The following is a 22811-nucleotide window of genomic DNA, read 5'->3' on the forward strand; positions in this document are numbered from 1 at the left end:
CATTTGCTGTCCATTTGCAGCTTTTGACGGATCCAACTATCTCAAAAGACAGTAAGAACTGTGAGTCTAATACTGACTGACTGGCAAATAACGAAATTTAAACAACCCTAAACAGGAGCTTTTACATGACTTAAGTGTCCCTCACTGGTTCTCTTGCATGTCTTAAAAGTGTACATGCCATACAAATATGCATACAAAAAGGTTTGACTAAAGATCTAAGATAATTACAGCCAAAAATTAATGAGAACATTTCTACTTAAAACAGAATTAGTGCAGATATTAATACAGTCCTTAAAAATAAGTATTTCAAAAAAGCAATTTTAAGTATTTAACTAGAAATGTTCACCAAGACTGAAACCTTTTTACACAGTAAAAACTTTTACATCAACAGAACTTATCTTTTAAAAAGTTTTTTTTAAATAGCCAGTAGAAATATTAGAATTACTAATGAGTCAGAATTTTATAAGTAAGAAATGTCAAGCAAGATGCTAACGATGCTGATTCCAGAACCTTCAATTATCAGGGGAGACTGTAACTCCAACAAGTGCAGAGGTGTGAAATGTTTTTCCTGAATGTGGACTAAACTAGCCAATAGTGTGAGGGCAAGCAAAGGCTACCAAAGTACTTAACAAAAGATATATACAACTACCCATAGACACAGGCACCCAAGTTTAAAAAAAAAAAGAAAGAAAAACTTGTACAACACATACAAAAAACAATTGTAAAGTTTTGAAACATTTGGTAATACAAGTAACAAAGTGAGCTATGTGATAACACAACACAATATGAATCATTTCAGAGATACACCATTAACAGCAATTCAAAACACTTCAGGGTTAAGGAGTGACTGAAATCAGAGTCTTAGTAATCAGTGCTGAGGTCTTCAGGAAGCATAATCTGTGTCAACAGCAATCCAGACATTCCAAGCCTTCAGTTACTATGTAAACTTAAAATAGTGTACAAAAATATTAAAAATAATAATAAATATACTGAAAATAGTACTTCAGAAGAGGTTTAAAATCACTAGCAAACAAACCATCATCATATAAACCTGTGACCTACTCTGGGGAACAGCCTTTTTTCCCCTTGACTTTGAGACAGGGTCTTGACATGCAGCCCAGACTGGCCATGGCCATAAAACCCTCCTCTGTCAGCTTCCCACGTGCTGGGATTACAGGCATGCACCATTATACCCAATTCCAAAGATACTTGTCATGAAGAATACTGTAGTCTGACAGTTACCCTCCTTACTCTTCCAGCTACTCCAACTATGAATACTACCTTGAGCAGTGATTTCCAACAGTTCAAGCCACATGAGTGATTTCAAACGTCCAAGTAGTCAGTCACCTGTTTATAAACAACAGGCTAGGCTTATACCTGACTAGTAAGATTAATCCTGAGATCATTCTCAGGAAATATAATAAGTAAAATAAGTGAATGAATGAATGAACAATATATAAATAAATAGTTGCATGCCAGCAGAAAAAGTAAGCCAGGCACAGAAATCCTCTACTCAGACAAAAGGATTTCATGAGCCGCCCAGGAGGTGGAGGCCAGTCTGAGGCAACACTTGAGACCCAGACTCATTTATAACTGTAAAAAGTAGGCAAAATTAATTTTCATAATTTAACCAAATATCTCAAAATATTGCTTTGATATGTAATCAAGAAATTAATGAAATACTTTGCAATCTTCTTTCCTATCAAATATTCAAAATTTACTGTGCATTTTACAGCACATCAACTGGAACTAAGTTAATTGGGGGTAATAATTATGTATGACTAATGGTTACTGCCTAGGATAGCACAGACCTAGAGTTCTTCGTCTGGTTTTAAAATAGACATACAAAATATGTAATTCCAGCCAAGAAAACTACGAAAGCTGAAGACATATGCCAACTCAGCCTTTGCTCCTGACTCTAGCAGGCCAAGGGTGACTGTGTCCCATTTGCCAGGCATGAGTCCCAATTTTCACAGGTTATAATGGCATAAATACTACCAGCAACCCCTTTAATTCTCACAAACATCCCATGTGATGTGACAAGTTACATGGTCATTCTACCTAGATCCATAACATCCTTGAAAGTAAGTCTATGCACCGCTTGGAAGAAATTCTCTAATTCTGTTGCCTGGAAGAGACTCTAAATTTAAAAGAAAGAACCCTAAATTCACTACACTCATTTCTAAAAAAGAAAAGAAAAAAGATGCTGCTGAAAAGTCTTTATTTTAAATTGCAGACTTAAAAAAAAAAAAAGTAAGAATTACCTGTTGAACAAGGCATCTGGAAATTGGGATCATTGCTATCCAAAACAGGCAAACAGAACTGGTTACTTGCAGATCCTAGCATAGGATCCTTATCGCTGAGCATGTTCTTCAGCGAGTCCTCTAAGACATTTTGACTTGTACTAAAATCCTCACAGACTTCATTCTCCAGGTTGGATCCTAGAAATAGGGCATCATCTAAGTGTTCAGTAGGAATTAAATGATTAAATGTATCAACTATATCCATGAAGACTTCTGTGTGTCTTTCAACCCTATAGAAAGACAAAAAAAATACCATAAGAAATAAAGCTATCAATTGAAAATCACCTAAAACCAAATTATTTTAATAGTTTTGAATCTAAGAACACACTTCTGAATTTGCTTTTTTAAAAAACCTTCACTGTTTTTTAGAACATACATTAGGAAATGTGGAACAAATCTTTACTGAATGACCTTTCTTTATCATGCATGTAGAATATTATTGTACCAGAAATCCTACCAAATGTTTACTCAATTCATTATTTTAGAAAATAATTACATAGCCCATTCATTTGACATATCTGAAAGAATTACATGGTTTAAACCGTAAAGCTGTATGTTTTTAACCATAACATTTTCATAAAGAACTAAACAATGCTTTTACAGTAAGTCCACATAAAAGAGCTAAAATCCAATTATTTAAATTATGGTCCCATAACTACTAGAAACCGCAGATGGCCTTGTTTCATTTATAAAGCATTTAAATTATTTATATATAACAGAGAGAGACTTTTTTTCGTGTGGAATCAAACTATTAACTAAACCCAACAAATCACAAGTTTAGACATGCACACAAAGTTGTGCACATATACACATGTTCTCCTAGGGTCTTCTTTTAGAAGAAAACAAGATAAATAACAAGAAAACAATCACATCACACATTTAGATTTACTTTAATAAGTTATGTATGGTTTACACAGATGCTCAATTAGTTTACCTGAACTGTGCCTACACATTACCATTGACCAAAAATTATTTCAAGTTTTCAAGTGCAATAATTATCAAAAACTTATTTTTATGAATGGCTAAAAAACAGCTCTAATCACTTAGAATATCCAGTGCTCCATATTTTCAAATTCTTACAGTAACTCCAAATCTACCACAACCTTCTTAACCTGGCTTAAACTCTTCCCCCTTAAAAATGAGGGAAAGCTGGGTGTGGTGTTGCACACCTATAATCCCAGAATTCAGCGGGGAGATCAGGAACTTCAGGCCAACCTGGGTCACAAGCTAAGATACTATCTAAAAAAGGGAGGCAGTGTGGAGTTCCTACATATAGCTACCAGATATATATTATATGCAATACTTTGCTGAGCATTTTATCCAAATGTGTATAATTTAACCCTCAATGAGAAAAAGGATCAGATAATGATGGGGAACCCACAGAATCAGCTGACCCATGTCAGTAAGAGATCACTGACTCCACACCAACAACTGGGGAAGATTAGGGCCGAACTAGGCCCCCTGAATATAAGTGACAACAGTGTGGCTTGGGCGGTATTTGAAGCCGCCACTGCAAGTAGGACCAAGATCTAACTATAATGCATAAACTGACTTTGTGGAGCCCATTCTCTATGGAGAGATACCTTGCTCAACCTTTTATTTTTGGGGGAGAGGTGGTCCTGCCTCAACAAGGTGATAGGACAGATTAGTTGACATCCTAGGGATGAGGAGCAGATGGGAGGTAAGGTGTGGGGAAAGTGGGGGGAGTGGGAGGAGAGGGAGAGGGAACTGAGATCGGAATAACTTTAATAATAGTAATATTAATAATATGCTTGTTTTACAAGGAAAATGCATTTAAGTGAGTTAAAGGTCTTCCTCAAAGTCACGCAGCTCCGTAGTCCATGCCTAATAGCTATTCACCCTTTTGAGCTTAAGAGCTAGAAAGACTGAAAGATATTAAAAACAATTTCCAGCAAATTTGCGATTGCCGAGCCTGAAGATAAGGAAGCATGACTCTGAAGAATAAATGGAAACTTTAAAGGACCTCGGAAATGTCCTAAATCTTAATTATTGTAGTAGTTTCAGAAATATCCTATTACTCTTCAAATCTAAGAAGATCGTATTTCAAGGCCAGAGTTTGCTTACATAAAGAAGAGCTTAAAGCTATCCTGAGTCACTAAGTCTCAACATATATTCGCCCAACAAAATTGAGGATTTTAAGAAGAAAGCAAGCAATTAAACATACTGAACTCTTTAAGATAGGTAAACTTCCCAATATGGTTCTTTAATACAAACTGTGTAACTTCATGTTTCAATGGATTTAGGAGGCATTATCAATGAAAAAAAGATTCTATGAAGCCGGGCGTTGGTGGCGCACGCCTTTAATCCCAGCACTTGGGAGGCAGAGGCAGGTGGATCTCTGTGAGTTCAAGGCCAGCCTGGTCTACAAAGTGAGTTCCAGGACAGCCTCCAAAGCCACAGAGAAACCCTGTCTCGAAAAACCAAAAGATTCTATGATAAAAGCTGAGAAAGGCTAGTTTAATAAGGTTGTATTTCCTTAACAATATTTTTTCCTTTAGTCATCAAATGTTTACTATACAGCTACCATACACAAGATGCCTTGGCAGGTCACAAGGAATGGAAATCTTTTAAGACAGAAAACAAAAGATTCCATATTTATGATGCAAAAAAAGACCATTTCCATGGGACGTATCCCAATACTAATACTTTGTGGAACATATTTTAAGGGAATTGACATAAATTAATGAGGTTGCTTTTTTTTAAGGTGGGTCCTATTATATTTGTACACAATAAAGAAAAAATACCAAAAATAGTGTACAATCATCTAACATTCAAGCTATGTTGAAAATAACATTTATCACAAATATAAAGAATTCTAAGAAACTAGACTCAGATATTAAGTACTTAGTGTCAAAACTAACTCGTGCCTGTGCTGCTCTTACAGGAGATGGAAATTTGGTTGCCAGCACCCATGTCCCGCAAGCTCCAGGAAGACAGGGATCTCCATGAGCAGCAAAAAGACTGCCATAAAATTTAAAATGCACCTTAAAAAGGAATCCTTACTAAATAGTAAAACAAAAGTTAGTTAAATACAGTAATATTAACTTAAAAAAGACACTATTCTAAGTGCAATGTGGATTGACAGCAGAGCAGAAAGAGTACATACATTACTGGTAAAGCTGGTAACATCTGAATAAAGTATGTATGTACTTCATTCAGTTAATAGTCTGTTTACTCTGATAGAGGCACCAACATTACATCAGAAGTCAGTAATATGGGGAAATGAACTAGGATTATATACAGGGTATGTAGGAACTCTTCTTATCCTGCTTCATGATTTTTAATAAATCTAAAGTATTTCAAAATAAGACAGCTTTAAAAAGAATGAGAACATTGGGGATACCAAGTAATGTAAATGACAAAGAAAAGCAGGTCTAATTAAAAGACATTTTCAGTCTCTTTGTTAATCATATAGCTGCTTGATATAAACAAATTTCTGGCCTGGCGTTGGTGGTGCACGCCTTTAGTCCTAGCACTCGGAAGGCAGAGGTAGGCAGATCTCCGTGAGTTCGAGACCAGCCTGGTCTACAAGAGCTAGTTCCAGGACAGCCTCCAAAGCCACAGAGAAATCCTGTCTCAAAAAAACAAGCAAACAACAAAAACAAATTTCTGTCTCTTAAAGTTTTACTTGAGTACTTCCTTACATTTGGTATTGTAAACAAAACACACTATCTACTGTCTATTTACAATGGCTCATGAAATACAATTAAATCATTATCAATAATTTCAGATTCTACATATTAAAATCTGACATTTTCATGGATCAGAGTCACACCTATTATTTACAAACAATAAAATACACACAGTTGTCACAGAATAAGATAATCTTAATTCAAACCATTCATTCACAGATTTACTAAACACCTACCAGAAAGGGAAACCAACTATGGTCTCAAATTTAACAAATTCAAAATCCAGGCTGGAGAGATGGCTCAGCAGTTAAGAGTACCAACTGTTCTTTTAGAGGACCCAGGGTTCAATTCCCAGCACCACATAGCAATTAACAACTGTCTATACCTCCAAAATCTTACAGTCTCACACAGACATACATGCAGGCAAAACACTAATGTAAATAAAGTAAAAATAACTCAATTAAAAAAAAAAAGCCGGGCGTTGGTGGCGCATGCCTTTAATCCCAGCACTCGGGAGACAAAGGCAGGTGGATCTCTGTGAGTTCAAGGCCAGCCTGGTCTACAGAGCAAGTTCCAGGACAGCCTCCAAAACAAAACCCTGTCTCAAAAAACCATTAAAAAAAAAAAAAAACAAGAAATTCACAATCCAAGACAGATTACAGATATCCAAATACAATAAAATATAAATCCAACAGACTATCAATATTTGAGGGCTGCTAATAGGATCAGAAATGAAAACTCAGGAGGTTAAGTAGATGTTACTTTTAGTTGGGCCTGGTGACACAGGCCTATAATCCCACTACTCTGGCAGGCAGGCCGGCAGAGGCAGGATAATCCCAAATTTAATGCCTGCCTGGACTATGGAATACATTTGTGTTCAAGGTCAACACATGAAACTCAGTGAGATTCTGTGACCAAAAGCAAGATACAGGTCAGTGATGGGGCTCTATCCCAATACTACACACACACACACACACACACACACACACGCACGCACGCACGCACGCACGCATGCCTAAAATCTAGAAAGCAAACATACTTAAATATATTTTATCAAATACTACTTTTTTCAAAGCCTAAATAAACCGCTACCAGAATTAAAGTTACATCAGAGATCAAGAGCTGGGTGTGGGTACATATTTGTAATTCAGGTGATAAGAAAGGGAGAATACTGAGTTCAATGCTAGTTTTGTCTAAATATCAAGCTCCAAGCCAGCATGGGACACATGAGACACTCCCCACCCCAGTAATTTAAAAAAAAAAGATTGAAAGGGAGACTGTATGAGCTCCAGCTGTCTCATGTAGTCTACACATGTGCATACACACCTGTAACATCTGACATGAAGAAACAAACACCCAAGATGTTTGAATGAGAATAGACCCCACTGGCTCACTTGCTTCAACACCTGGTCCTCACTCAGTTCAAGTGTTTGGGAAGTTGAAAGAGCTATCACTGGGGGTGGGGGTGGGGTGGGGTGGGCTCTGAGGTTTCAAATGCTCATACCATTCCCAGTACCTACCCCTCTCCCTCTCTGCCCCCTTCCTGCCTCCTGCTCTCACATCAAGATGTCAGCTGTCAGCTGTTCCTGCAGCCATACCTTTTTCCTGCCATCATGGAATAAGACCAATCAAATGCTTTCATTTACAAGTTGTCTTGGTCAAGGTGTTTTGTCACCGCAATAGGAAAGTAACTAAGACACAAGGGAATTAATTATAAAACCTGTGAAATTTTAAACAAGGCAATATTAACTGGGAGGGAGCATTTTATGTATTCTAGTGAAGGTTTTACTACTAGGATAACATGCTAGTGAAAACCTAAAGTAGTGATCAACTATGCGTAAGAGAAATCCTGGCAAAGAAAGACCTAGAAGAAGAAAAACAAAGCCCTAAAAAGGGACTATACTTGATGCCTTCCAGTCCTGACATAATAGTTTAAACTATTTAAACTTTAAATCAAGCAATTTGATCAGGCATACTTAGCAAAAACAAATTTCTAACAGGCAGCTGTATTTTAAACGTCAAGCTGCACAGAAATCACACGACTTCTGTAGTCCAGAACCATCCTGCCTCTGCCTCCCAATACTGGGGGTTCCAGGTATGGGTCATCAGGACCAAATTATTCTTAATTGGAGGCAATTCTACCCATCCAAAAACCATTTGGCTATGCTTGGATTCCTCTACTGTCATGACAGTTGGAAAGGGTAGCACAAGTAGCTAGTACATATATTATAATGCATTCAAACAAGTCCACGTTGTACAAGTGTAAGGAGGGAACGGTATGGGCCAAGAAATGCTCCTCTATAGATATTCTATATTATAATCCCAGTTTTTAAAAACTGACTAGCAAAGATCCAACTGCTTACTAAAGTAAGTAAGCAGTGAAGCAAAAAGACGAACCCAAAGAAATAGCTCATTCAGGATTCAATATATTTACCATTGCCCTATATTGTTTTTGTAAAATTAAATTCACGGAATGTTTACTAGTCAGGATGCTGTAATAAGTAGCTCATTGGTTTTATGCCATTTAATTCTCACAATCATACTTTTAGGAAGGACTACTGTTACTAACAATTTATAAGAAAGATGCTACAGTTTACACTTCTTGTTCAGCATATGAAGTAGGACGCTTAAACTCAACTTGTGTGGCATCAAAGTGATTTCTTAAAGACTGGTATAAAAACATTATAGATAAGGACTAGGAGATAGCTCAATGGTTATGAGCATTGGCTGCTCTTCCAGAGGACCCACGTTCGATTCCCAGCACCCACATCCTTGCTTAGAGCTGTAACTCAAGTCCCAAGGGATCTGAGGCCATTTTTTCTGGCCTCTGTGGAAACTAGGCACTCGTGCATAAACATACATACAGACAAATATCCATACAACTTTAAGTTATTTTAAAATTTAAAAAACTGAAGGAGAATCCTAGGTTATCGTTCTAGGAAGGAAAATGACGAAACAAGTAGGTACCACCCTACAAGTGACTGTCCACACATTTCAAATTCTGTTCTAGTTTCACGAGTTGGAATTTACCAACAAAACCTCATAAAGGAAACAAGGAACATGAAGGTTCTGTGAATTTATCCAGTAAAAAGAATAAATGACACCCTGCCTACAATGACACCAGACTTGAGCAGATCTATGAACTTAGAAAAAGAATTAGCAGGTAGAAACTGAACCTGCAAATGCAGAATTGGACTAGCCAAAGGTAATAAAAGAAAAAAATCATTTCAAACTTTAGTCATTTTGTATTGTAAGTAGCATTAAACAAATAGCAGTACTTTGAATTAACCACTGAGGTATCATCATGACATAGGTACTAACAGTCAAACAACATACACTTAGCACTTACTATCAGATTCTGTAAACTAAGTGCAATTACTGCTTCTTTCTGCAAAAGAGCAAATTAACATTCAAATATTTATTTAATTTTCCAAAGGTCACATACCCAATGTCCTCAAATCACAATACAGGCAGTACAATTTCTGAGCCAGCACTTCTAAAGTTTATTTTATGCACTCAACTTACTAGCACCTTATTTTTATAACTTTAAGTCTCAATAATAAACCTGTAAAAATGCTGAACAAGCATCTCACTTTTCTTTCAAAATAGAGCAGAGAATACTTAGCCACATTATACACATAAAAAATAAAATGGCTATCCTCAATGTATATGGACATTGGAAGAATAGTAAACTTCCAACTACAAACGTTCAATGTACTTCACACCCCCACTCTTTTGTTTCACATGATCACCTCACACAAACTGCATGCTTAGCCTTTCTGTATCTACCATGCCGTTCAAAACTGTAGGATATGCATAAGATTTATACCAACAAATAAAAACTTCTGGATAATGTTCAAGTCTCAACTACTTTCTTAGTGCCCTCCTTCACTGTATAAATGATCAAAAATTTAATTCCTGAGTCAGGTGTGGAGTGCCCACCTTTAATCCCAACACAGGCAGAGCTCTGAGTTCAGGGCCAATCACTCTTCAGGCCAGTCAAGGTTAGATAGTGAGACCCTGTTTCAAATAATAATTATCTCTGACAAAGAATGTCTAAAATTAAACTAATGAATGACACTTGGCAATTCATACAATGCTTTCCTAACACTGAATTCCTATCTAAAATTTAACACACTGATTCCCTATCTGATGTCCTTAAATTTTATTTTTCAGTCAAAACTCCTTTCCCGGGTTTCAGATATCTTTAGTCAATCAATGTTCTGATATCTCCTATGTAATCAAGCAGCAACAATTAAAACAGTATTTTTCTTTCCTATTCTCAAAACTGCAACAGTACCCTAAATTTTTAATAGTTTTCAAGTCACTTTTGTTGCTTAAAAAGTAAAGATCTCTTACATTTCTACAAAGACATCTCATGCTCACATGATATACATGTGTTCCTGAAGGAGGCGGGGTATTTAGCCCAAGAAATTTTGTTCCAATTTTTTTTAAGCTAGCAGCCATTTGTCAATAAAAAAATCTTGAAACGAAGGTGAATGAACATATTTAGCTTTCTAAGAAAGTCCAACACCCTGAAACTGAAGTAATTATGTACCTTAGAAGAGACAAAGGACACTAGAAAAAAAAAAACCTGAAATACACAAAGTACTTTAAGGGAAATAATAGAGCTAATTCTGGGCTTTCTTCAAAGAGATATATATATTTAATTTTTCAAGACAGGGTTTCTCGACGGGCAGTGGTGGTGCACGCCTTTAATCCCAGCACTGGGGAGGCAGAGGCAGGTGGATCTCTGTGAGTTCGAGGCCAGGCTGGACCGACAGCCTCCAAAACAATACAGAGAAACCCTGTCTCGTAAAACCAAAAAAAAAAAAAAAAAGACAGGGTTTCTCTGTGTAACAGTCCTGGCTGTCCTGGAACTCACTTTGCAGACCAGGCTGGCCTCAAACTCAAAGAGATCCACCTGCCTCTACCTCCCCAATGCTGGGATCAAAGGCGTGTGCCACCACCGCCTGCCAAAAGCATACTTTTTAAGAAAGCAAAATGTGCCAGGCGGTGGTAGTGCACACCTTTAATCCCAGAGGCAGGCAATTTCTGTGTGTTCATGGCCAGCCTGGCAGACACAATGAGTTCCAGGACAGCCAGGGGTATGCAGTAAGACCCTGTCTCAAAAAAACAAAAACAAACACTGAATACATATTACTGAATAAATATTACTTTGCTAAGGAGTCAAGTTAGACACCTAAAGCATAAAAGCTGTAGGTCTAATGTTCACACAGCAGTTTTTCTAAGGATGCCCCATACTAAATAAATACCTCAACTCTCTTTTTTTGTTTTGTTTTGTTTCTGCGTTGGACCACATTTGCAGTTATCCTCAGCCATATGCAGCCTGTGTGGACACATCTGCCAGGGTGTGAGTTGTTATTTTCCTGCCTGAAAACATGGCCTTCTGCTTCTGCCTTGCCTTTCCTTGTTTGTTTGTTTGCTTGCTTCCTTTCATCCAGGGACTAAGGGAGCTGCTCCCCTGGAAACCATAAAGAATCGCAGCAAAGCCCTCCAAAGTATTGCTTTCCAACTTTTTGACGCAAAATCCAGCGTGTATGTCTGTGTTATGTGCATGGGTGTGTTGAGTGTCTGTGTCTCTTTCTTTGTATATGCCTATGTTTATGTGTAATTCTTCAGCACCTCACTCTTAAGATAATTTTATAGCAAAATGTCACCTGCTGCCTTCCAACTTTAACCAATAATATATAGATCAAAAGCTATCCAATTTCTCTTAACTGATTCCAAAACAGACGATGCTAAATTTCAATGTGGCTTTAAATGATTAAAAGTTTCAATTTCTCTATCCTAAAATTATTAATTTAACCTAACCTAGTTGTCTCTTATGAGAATATCCAGTATTCGAGTGCCCATAAGAAGCTTATACACAGCCAGGCGTTGGTGGAGCACGCCTTTAATCCCAGCACTCGAGAGGCAGAGGCAGGCGGATCTCTGTTGAGTTCGAGGCCAGCCTGGTCTACAGAGCGAGTTCCAGGACAGCCTCCAAAGCCACAGAGAAACCTTGTCTCAAAAAACCAAAAAAAAAAAAAAAAAAAAAAAAAAAAGCTTATACACATAACTAATTCGGTGCAATGGATAAATTCACTGTCTCTTCCACTAGAAAGAAAGCAAGAGCAGTACAACAAATTACACCACTCATGCTCTTCAAGAAACACCTATAAACTGTAAAACTGACAGGAGAAAAGTTCGGTCCCACCACTAAGAAATATTGACACATCACTAGTACAACTATAAAACAAAGCTTAACATTTCCGGTCCTAACTCTTAACATTTCCGGTCCTAACTCTATTTTAGATAGCCCTTTCACCTATGCAACAAGTCTTTCTGCTGCTAAAGAATCATCTGAACGTGTGGCTTCATCAGAGCTATGATGACTCCTCAACCTCCTGCTTACATTGTTACTATCACTGGAAACTAGACTATTCATTTTAAAATAAGTGATAATGGTAATGATGATGGAGAATCACTGTGAACATAAATGACGGGCAAAGAGAACAGTGGGAAAGAAAAAAAAAAGATCTAAGTATATGCTAAGGAGTACTGATTTTTCTCTCAACAACTGTGCTCTGGAATAGCGCTATAAACGAAAAAACATAAAGATGCTACAACAGAACGCTTGTTTCTTTCATCTGTCTCTTTTCTGTTACACGCATCATCCACATTTTCAAAATACCAAACACTTCATTCAAGAATTTTAAGAGGCAGGAACTGAGGTTTGCAAACTGAAAACACAGGACAAAGTTTGGATCCAAATACTAAGTAGAGCAATACATTTTGCTGCGATCAGTTTAAAAATTTAGCGTAAAATAAGGCAGCAAAATGCATACTGTGGGAAAAGTCTCGATTGCTCGATCCTGTTTTAAAAGATCTGTACGAAGAATGAAGATTAACATCAGGTAGACATTAAAGCATGGTTGCCACTTCCATCAAACCACAATCACGCTCCACTATCGATTACTGACTAGCAATAATAAACACACATTCGAATTCTAACGACTAGGAAATGGCATTTAGCTACCCAAAGACAAGAAGGGGCATCTGAGGGAAAGAGCGAGGGCTGGATGGTGCTACAACACTCTCTCCTCTCCCTGGGTCCCCTTTCCTCTCCCTGGGTCCCCTTCCCCCGCCCCGTGTCAGATGATCAGTTATTTAGCACCATTAACACGTACTTACGACTAGTGGTTCATTAAATTACATGTCCTGTCTGCAGGCAGAACTCTAGGCTTCCCATTTCAAACTAGGCAAAAGGAGCCCACGATCTGGGGTCCCCAGCACAAAAGCGCGCGTTCCCCCGGAAGGTCGGCAGCGCTAGGCTCGCCCGATGCGGGGCCAGGGACCGGCCTCGGTGCGGCCCGGCCTGCAACCCGGCTCCGGGAGTCGGCGGCGTCCGCAGCACCAGGCTCGGGGCCTTCGAACCCGGCCTGGCCCGCGCCGCCTGCCCGCGCGGCGGCGGAGACCGGGCACGCTCGTCGGCGAGAGCCGAGGCTCGGCGGTCGCGCAGAGGCCGCGCCGCCACCGCGGCTCCGGGTCCGCGGGCCAAACGGTGGGGCAGGCCGGGGCGGGGCGGGGCAGGCCCCGGAGACCACAGGGCCCGGGGGTGGAGCGGGCGGCCGCTGCGCGAGGGATGGAGGACGCGGGCCGCCCGCGTGGGGGGTGTGAGGGAGGGAAGGAGGCCACCGAGTGCCCGTCGCGGCCGGCGCCGCCACTCACCCGCTCCGCAGACGAGCGCTGCCACCGGCAGCCAGAGGAAGATGGAGGCCGCCGGGCCGCGGAGGAGGGGGCCGCGGAGGGGGGGGTGCGCGCAGGGCGTCGGCGTCGCTGCCTCGGCTCGGGGCTCCCGAGCCCGCGCCGCCGCGGTGACGACACTACGGCTGGCCTGCGTGCCGCCCTCCCCGTCCGTGCTGCAGTCGCTGTCTCCCTGAGTCCGGGGGTCGCTCGCCTCGTGGAGCCTGTGCGGCGCCGCGAGAGCCCGCAGCCACCATCGGCGTGCGGCGGCGACGGCGGTGGTGGCGACGGCGGCGGTGGCGGCGGCGGCGGTGGCGACGGCGGCGGCGGCGGCGGCGGCAGCGCGGGAGCTGGAGCGGGCGCCGTGTCACGTGACGCTACTGTTTACCGTTCCGGGGGCCGGAGCTGCGTGCGCCGCGCCTGCGCGCTACGGTGTGCGCGCCGCAGCCGCCCGGATGGCTCTGCCCCGCAGGCCTCGGTGGCGGCGGCGGTGGGAACGGAACGGAGGCAGGCTGCCAACCGGGATAGTGCAGGAAGCCAGACGGTTAACGCCGAGCTGACCCCTTTCCTCCCCCCGCCTACTGCTTACCTCCTGGAAGGGACTTGAAAAGGGAACCATTAGGGCCAGAATATCCCCGATGGATGGCGCTGCCCCCCCCCCACCTCGCGGCCCATTGGCAATTAGCTAGGACCCGCTCAGAACTCAATTGCCTCTTTCAAGAAACATTTCTGGAGGGCTGGGCGTGGTTTATCTCGGTGCTCGAAAGCCCAGGCCGTCGGATGTTCCTTATTACTAGGCCAGCCTGGTCTACGTAGCGAGTTGCAGGCCAGCCAGTGAAAAAGAAACATTCTGGATACCGAAAAAAATATTCTTGGGTAAGCCGTTTTCGAAATATGATCCGCAGTCCCTGGACGCCACACTCCATTGCTACCTTTCAGAGATACTCCATTAGCATGTGTCTAAGTTTCTGGTCACCTTACGGAGAACTGGTTAAATACACTTCAGATTTTTCAGTCTTCATTCTTTTATTGCAGAGTCTATCATAAGATTTGTGACAGGCAATGAAACTTGCCGTTATTTATTTATCTATTTGCGTTTCCTTTCCAAGGTATCAATAGATACACTATAAAGTAGATACACTATAAAGTAAAGCCCCTGGAGTCCCTCGATTTTTAATAGCGTGCAGAAGTCCAAAGAGCAACACGTCTTTAATCCCAAAGAGCAACACGTCTTTAATCCCAGCACTCGGGAGGCAGAGACAGGCGGATCTTTGTGAGTTCAAGACCAGCCTGGTCTATAAGAGCTAGTTCCAGGACAGCCTCCAAAGCCACAGAGAAACCCTGTCTCGAAAAACCAAAAAAAAAAAAAAAAAAAAAAAAAGAAGTCCAAAGAGCAAACACTGAGACCTCACAACATTTTGTTTACCCCATCCCAGGGTTCTACGGTCTAACTGTTGCCTATCAGTCACCGTAACCAAAATGAGCCCCTTAACCACGATTGTGCTTTCAGTCTGCAGAGACAATTGCAGTGTTGTCCGGACCTGCTGAGCACCTAACCAAGAGGCCTGCAAGCTTCCTTTGAAAGCTTTTGTTAAGTTAAACCTCACACCAAGCACACTTGACACAGTAAGGTCAGCAGGAGGTAGAACAAGCCACAGGCATGTTGTGACCTGCTCTTTACTTTCTCTGTCTCCTGGTAATTTCATCGCTGAAAGCAAACACGAGGCTGAGGTTGTCCGAATTCAGTGGACTTCTAGGATGCCATCCCCTGCTGGAACACAGCAGTCCCTCACATCTGTTTCACAGACTTAATTTTTTTAAATAAAGGAATGAATAGAAATTTCCACTTGAGTTGTTGGAAAGGAATTGCAAAAATAAATAAATAAATACTATACTAATTCTTCTTGACCTCAGTGTAAAAAAGGGGGGCGAGGAGATATTAAGAGGTGAGGATAGCCTGGCAGTGGTGGCGCACGCCTTTAATCCCAGCACATGGGAGGCAGAGACAGGTGGATCTCTGTGAGTTCCAGGCCTACCTGGTCTACAGAGTGAGTTCCAGGACAGCCTCCAAAGCTACAAAGAAACCCTGTCTCAAAAAACCAAATAAATAAATAAATAAATGAAAGGGTTGAGGAAAACTTACCTTTTCGGAGAAATCTTAGTAAATTTAGGACAAAACACAAGGTGAAAGTATGAGTCATAGCACTGTCACATTCACACAACAAAGGTTTCTGACCCTAAAAGAGTCAGCAACCTTGCCATAAAGCATGGTAGAGTCTGTTATTTCAATCAAGCATTCAAATCCATATTTGTCCATTCCTGAGCTTTGCTTGTTGCTTCTAAAGATAAACAAGAGTATTTGTCTTTCACCCAAGTCACAGGTTACAAAAAAAGAGCCCGGGAATGGCTGTAATCGCGCACAGGTCCTTTTTATCTAAAATGTTTATAAACACCAGAAAGTTAGGTAATACTGATAGCATTAAAAGTACAAATTAACAGGGAAATTGAATTTAGTAGAAGAACAACACAAAACTAGTAGTGTGTGTTTATATATGACTGAAAATTATGGTGGGAAAAAATAACAGTTTGGATCTTGCAAAAATGTGGACCCAGGAAAAACCAAAGTCCACCCAAAATAAAGCTATGGAAGACCCTGTATAATGCAAATGTCAAAACTGGTTCTGGCTGCCAAGTTAAGCAGCCTTCTGGGGCTAATCTACTTCTTTTTGAACAGCTAAGCTGCAGTCAGGGGACTGGGCTTGCCCAGCCTTGGGCAAAAGAAGGTTGTGTTTGTCTGAAACAACATTGTTGCTATAGATAAAACAAGCTCCTGCAAGTCCCTGTTGGCTGTCCTGTTTGCTGTCCTGTTGAATCCTGGAGATCTCTGAGGCCTCTGGAGGCCAGATTCTTGCATCACAGTTGTAGATGTGACCCTTGTTGGTCCTCCTGCAACTAAGGACCTCAGTCTAGGGTGAGCTCTGCTCTTGTTTTCCTCCAGTTGTTGACCTCCATCCAAGGCACACTTAAGACAGAGGGCTCATGGTGCACAAGGGAGGCCATGCAAGGCAGGGAATGAAAATACTGGTGTCAATTTTCCAGTATCTTGGTGCCATAACACAGAAGCATCAGGTGCCAAGGGCCAAACCCGGTTGTCTCTGCTGGCATCGTGCCTCTTGGATCTCAGTCTGGGGCAGCAGCTGGCACTTCCCAAGGTCTACCTGCACCCAAGGACATCCATCACTCAGGACTATACTAAAGGTCAGATTGGAGAAGGTTCAGACTTTATACCCTCACATGTTTCTCCAATATTGGGACCAACTCTCTTAATTTCATTGTGAACTGGAGAGATGTGTCCATGGGTCTTCCAGAGGAGGACTATAATTCAGTTCCTAGCACCAACCATAGAAGGCAGCCATGAAGACCCATAATTCCCGCTCCAGGTGTCCAACACCCTCTCTTGGCTTTGTGAGCACGTGTACTCGTGTGCACACACACATACACACAAACACACACAAATAAAATAAATCTTTAAAACAATTAAGTTTGATATGAAAAGTGTCTTCACTGAAACACTAGTTTCTAGAGTGTCAGTTCAGTCAAGTGGTAAAAAAATGGGAAATTTTTTGAGTTGCCCATTCTGAGGAGCAGATAGATAATTTGGCATTTGAGGCTGGCAATATATGATACAGCATGAAAGACACTTGTCACCAAGCCTGACCACCAGAGTTCAAACCCTGGGGGCCACAGAGTAGAACAGCAGTTATCAACATGTGGGTCATAACTCCTTTGGCAAACCTCTATCTCTGAAAATCCTTACATTATAATTCATAACAGTAGCAAATTACAGTTATGAAATGGGAACAAAAAATAATTTTATGGTTGAGGGTCACCACAACATGAGGATTGGTATTAAAGGGCCACAGCTTGGGACTTTTGGGGGAGGGCCTAGGCCCAGCTCTGGATGAAATAACAGTCACTGGAGATCCACCATGGAGGGCCTCACCCTCCCTAGGGATTGGAGTGGTGATTGAGGGTGGGATTGGGGGACCTGGTGGGAAGGGCAGGGGAGAAGTGGAGGGAGAGGGACCTGGGATTGACATGTGAAGCAAGCTTGTTTCTAACTTAAAAAAAAAAAGAGAGAGAGGTAGCAGGAGGGAATGGAAGGCAAAGAGGGAGGGGAAACTGTTGTCGGTATGTAAAATTAATAAAAATATTAATAAAAATGAGAAAATGTCTCTAAAAAAAAGGGTCACAGCTTTAGAAAGGTTGAGAATCACTGTAGTAAAAGAGGGCCAACCTGCAAGTTGGCCCCTGACCTGCAGACATATGCCATGCCATGCACGCCGCCTTCTTCCTGCAAAACAAATAAATGTCATAAAGTGTTTTAAAAAATAAAGTATGACATTTGTGTAGTAGAATTTTCTCTACAAGCTATGTTATACATACACACCGTCATGTTAGTTTAAAAAAGGTTTAGGTGTTTTTATGTTTCACTATGAGATGAAAACAGCGGAGTCAAAACATCCAGAACTATTTTTAGTCAGATTACCACCAAACATCTAAGCCCATCGCAGAGCACTCTATCTCTTATTCTGACAGACTTTCTCCCATCCACACATTCACTTTTCTCCTAAACATGGCTAGCATAATTAATGGGTAAAGGGAAGTGTCCTCCCTATTCAAGAATGAATAATTGTTATCACATACCAGGGGTCAGGAGAGAGTAGCTAGGAAAGCTAGATCAAATAGTAAAATAAGCCTCCATCTACCCCAGGCCTTTGTAGACAGACCATAAGAACCTTTTAAAGACTTCAATCATAAGGTCACCTCCTCTGTGTTAGTCTCCTCCCCTACCCACAGCTTCTAACATTTGCTCATTTGTTTACCCATTATATACACCAGGAATGAATGGTTTTTCTTGCCCTGAAAGAACCCAAAAGAGCAGGAAAGATGAGCAGGCAACAATTACATGCAGCATGGCGTGACGTCAGCAGGCACAAAAGACAAATGCTGTGTTTTCTTCAGTCTGCATAATATCTGGGACATTCCCAGGGGCCAATGAAAAGTGAGCAGAAATGCTGCTGTATTTCAGTCCTTGTGAGTGATTTTCTATCTAAATGGTACATATTGCCACTGGGTTAGTCAGGGTTCTCTAGAGGAGCAGAACTAATGGGAAAAAAGTATGTTAAGGGATTTATTAGAATGGCTTACAGGCTCTGGCCCAGCTCATCCAACAATAGCTGTAACCACATAAAAGCCCTAGAAGCCTCCAGTTGTTCAGTCCACCAGGCTGGATGTCTCAGCTGGTCTTCAGTATCTGTTGGACTCCCGAGGAAGTAAACTCTAATACCAGTGAAAGAATGGGTTGGCCAGAAAGAGTGAGGTCAAGCAGGCAAACATTTCCTTCTTCCTCATGCTTTATGGAGACTTCCACTGGAAGGTTTGGCCAGATTTGAGGTGGAATATTACCACCTCAAAAGATCCAGATTTAGGACAGGTCTTCTCACTTCAAATAATTCAATCGAAAATCCCTCAGAGGTGAAAACAGCAACTTGGATTGTAGTTCATTCCAGATGTAGTCAAGTTGACAACCAAGAATAGCCGTCACAGCAACCTTAGAAATAACCAAATTTTTAAATAAAGTGTTTTTAGAATGTCCCTCTATGACATGCTCAATGATAGATAATATTTCCTCATACTTAAACTCACCATGCTTTTCCAGAACATAAAGTCTAATGAAATAAAATTTCTTCATACTGTTTCTCTTTGTTTTGTTTTTGAGGCAGAGGTAGCTCACTGTAGCTCAAGGTCCTACTGTCTCAGCCTCCAGGGCAAGAGGGTTATAGCTAAGCATTCGCCATCACAGCAGACTCCAACCTTAATATAGTAGTCAAAGTCTTTAGTACTGGTCTTGTCTACCTCTTCAATTTTCCGTATCCTAAGATACTGCAGAAGTAAAGAGGTAATTTAACAGGAAGTTTGTCAGTGTACAGCAGGAGCACATACACGTGTTTCAGAGAAAGATCGAAGGCTGAGCTGCCTTCATTTATACAGTAACTAATTTGTAGAGTTGTTTGTTCTGAGACAGACTCGCACTGTGTAGTCCAAGCTAGTCTTGAATTTGTGATCCTCCTGCCTCGGCTTCCCAAGACTATAAGCATGCATCACAGTACTGAGTGCTATGGACTAGGATCTGAAATATTCCCCCACAGGATCAGGAATTGCAGTGGGTGGTGCTGTTTAGAAAGGTTGTGGGAACCTTCTGCTGTGAAGCCTGACAGGCACACAGAACCTACTTAAGGATTAGGGTGCCCCCTTGCCTCGAGGCACAATAGAACTGTTTCGGTCTGCCACATTGTTGTAAGGCATTTTCCTTAAATTGCAACATTCCCTCGAATTGAAACATCTCTTCCCCGAGGAAAGAGCAGGCTTGGGGAGCTGCTGGAGGTGAGCAAAAGGTTACATGTGAGGAGAACAAACACTTCTTTTTTTTTTTTTTTTTTTTTTTTGGTTTTTCGAGACAGGGTTTCTCTGTATTGTTTTGGAGCCTGTCCTGGAACTCAATCGGTAGACCAGGCTGGTCTCGAACTCACAGTGATCCGCCTGTCTCTGCCTCCCGAGTGCTGGAATTAAAGGCGTGCGCCACCAACACCCGGCTCACTTTTTTTTTTCTTTTGAGACAGGGTCTTACTATGTAGCTCTGGCCAACCTGGAATGCACTATGTAAACCAAGTGGCCTCCAATTCACAGAGATCTTCCTGCCTCTGTATAAAACAGAGTAAACTGAAGGAACTCGAGAAAGCTCCCCCATGACTGGCTAGGGTCCCCTGAAAACTTTTGCCGGGGTAAACCTTCCTCCCTTGAGTTGTCTATGACAAGTATTTTGTCATAGTGTTGAGAAAAATCACTAATATCCAGGCTGGATTTTCTTGAGCACCTTCAACCTTTTTCTAGCTCCGTCTACTTGTAATTACTTAATTAATGAAGTATAACTTAATTATTTAATCATTTTATTCTCGAAAAGCTTGTAAACTTCATGGCCAGTGAGTTGGCTTAGCAGGTAAGACATTTCTCGACAGCCTTATGACCTGAGTTTGATCCCTGGGACCCACATGGTGGAAGGAGAGAACATGTTGTGGAATATTATTTAACTAGGCAAAGGTGTGTTACAATTGTTTGTGCTCCATTTGTTTAAAGATGTAAGGATGGGTGTTTAATTATGTAAACATGTGCTGCATCAGCCGGGCGTTGGTGGCACACGCCTTTAATCCCAGCACTTGGGAGGCAGAGGCGGGCAGATCTCTGTGAGTTTGAGATCAGCCTGGTTTACAGCCTCCAAAGCCACAGAGAAACCCTGTCTCAAAAACAAAATTTGCTGTATCTGTTTCTCTTTGCATGCCCGAGGCACCAGATTGGTCTAATAAAAAGCTGAATGGTCAATAGCTAGGCAGGAGAAGAATGGATGGGACTGGTGGGCCAAGAGAATAAATAGGGAGAGAAATCTAGGCTCAAGAGCAAGGAAGGGAGAACTAGAGAAGGAGGAAAGAACGAGGGATACACCCAGAACAAGAAGCCAGGCAGACTACCAGCCGCCAGACATAGAGAAACAGTAAGATATGCAGAAGAAAGGGAATAAGCCCCTAGGCAAAAGGTAGATAAGGAAAAACAGGTTTTAAGTTAAAAGAGCTAGCCAGAGACATGCTCAGCATTCAAAAACTAATATTAAGTCTCTGTGTCGTGATTTGGGAGCTGATTGGTGGCCCCAAAGAAAAAAGCCTGGTACAAGAACAGACACCCAAAGTTGTCCTCTGACCTCTACTCACAAGCTATGATACCTCCCCCATCACAACACACACAAACTCGATCATGAATCAATAAAGCTTGTATGCTTTAAAACAGCACAGATGGCCTGGCGTTGGTGGCCCACGCCTTTAATCCCAGCACTCGGGAGGCAGAGGCAGGCGGATCTCTGTGAGTTCGAGGCCAGCCTGGTCTACCGAGTGAGTTCCAGGACAGCCTCCAAAGCCACAGAGAAACCCTGTCTCGAAAAAAACAAAAAAACAAACAAACAAAAAAAAACAGCACAGATGATGGATTTTGTTCGAGCTTTTATCACATGAGCCCATTATGACATATGATTCTACAGAAAGTCAATAAACATTTCTCATCTTGATGACCTACATTTGCCAATGATGGGTTTGTAAGAAGGCTTAAGCCTCCAGGAAAAAAAAATTACTGTGTTTTCAAAGAATGGAAGCTGAGCAGCATAGATGTTGGTTGTAGGTAATTTTGTCCCAACATTTTGATAGGCAAAAGCCTAGATTTAATGTTCACTGAAGACTCATTAAGCATGAGTATGCAAACATGGCCCCTTTGGTACCCAGAGGCTGAGAATTGTACAGAAAGGGAAGTGTACTGGTTGGTTTTGTGTGGCAACCTGGCACAAGCTGGAGTCATCAGGGAGGAAGGAGCCTCTGTAGAGGAAATGCCTCAGTGACATCCAGCTGTAAGGTATTTTCAATTAGTCGTCAATGGGGGAGGGCCCAGCCCATGGTGGGTGATACCTGGGTTCTATCCAAAGGTGGGTTGAGGAAACCATGGGGAGCAAGCCAGTAAACAGCTATGCTCCATGGCCTCTGCCTCACCCTCTGCCTCTGGGATCCTGCCCTGCTTGAGTTCCTGCCCTGGCTTCCTTCATTAATGTTAAAGCATAAGCCAAAACAAACAACAACAACAAAAAATCCTTCCTCCCCAACTTGCCTTTTAGTCATGGTGTTTCGTCGAAGCAATAGAAACCCTAAGACCGGAAGGATGCATTTCCTGTTTCTACAGTAGAACATAAACAGTGGTATTCTGTTGGCACCTGTCTTAGGGTTTCTATTGCTTTGATATAACAGTATAGCCAAAAACAACTTTGAGAGGAAAGGATTTATTTCAGCTTACAACTCGTAGGTCACAATCCACAGCTGAAGGAAGCCAGGGCAGGAACTTGGAGCAGGAACCTGAAGTCAGGAACTGAAGTAGTGATCACCGATCACCCTGATGGCTTGTTCAACCTGCATTCATTCTTTCTTTCTTTCTTTTTTTTTCTTTTTTTTTTCTTTTT

The 22811-nt window shown here is 41.6% G+C and overlaps 1 protein-coding gene across 8 annotated transcripts in view; it reads right to left on the reverse strand.

The window, feature by feature from the left end:
- Phf3 (PHD finger protein 3) overlaps nt 1-13810 on the reverse strand; it is a 72012-nt gene extending 58202 nt beyond the window's left edge. For 2 of the 8 annotated variants that reach the window (XM_040729167.1, XM_040729164.1), the window contains exons 1-2: nt 13691-13810; nt 2265-2533 (exon numbers count right to left, since the gene is read on the reverse strand). In XM_040729167.1, coding sequence (XP_040585101.1) covers nt 2265-2508 — 244 coding nt within the window. In that variant the 5' untranslated portion in view covers nt 2509-2533; nt 13691-13810. Of the gene's footprint in view, nt 1-2264; nt 2534-13149; nt 13433-13690 lie in introns of those variants that run through there. The other 6 variants (XM_040729166.1, XM_040729165.1, XM_040729169.1 and 3 more) reach the window with 6 other exon arrangements.
- Between the last annotated feature and the right edge of the window lie 9001 nt (nt 13811-22811).

Source organism: Mesocricetus auratus, unplaced genomic scaffold (genome assembly GCF_017639785.1).
Source record: "Mesocricetus auratus isolate SY011 unplaced genomic scaffold, BCM_Maur_2.0 Super-Scaffold_100021, whole genome shotgun sequence".
In the NCBI taxonomy this organism is placed as follows: Eukaryota; Metazoa; Chordata; class Mammalia; order Rodentia; family Cricetidae; genus Mesocricetus; species Mesocricetus auratus.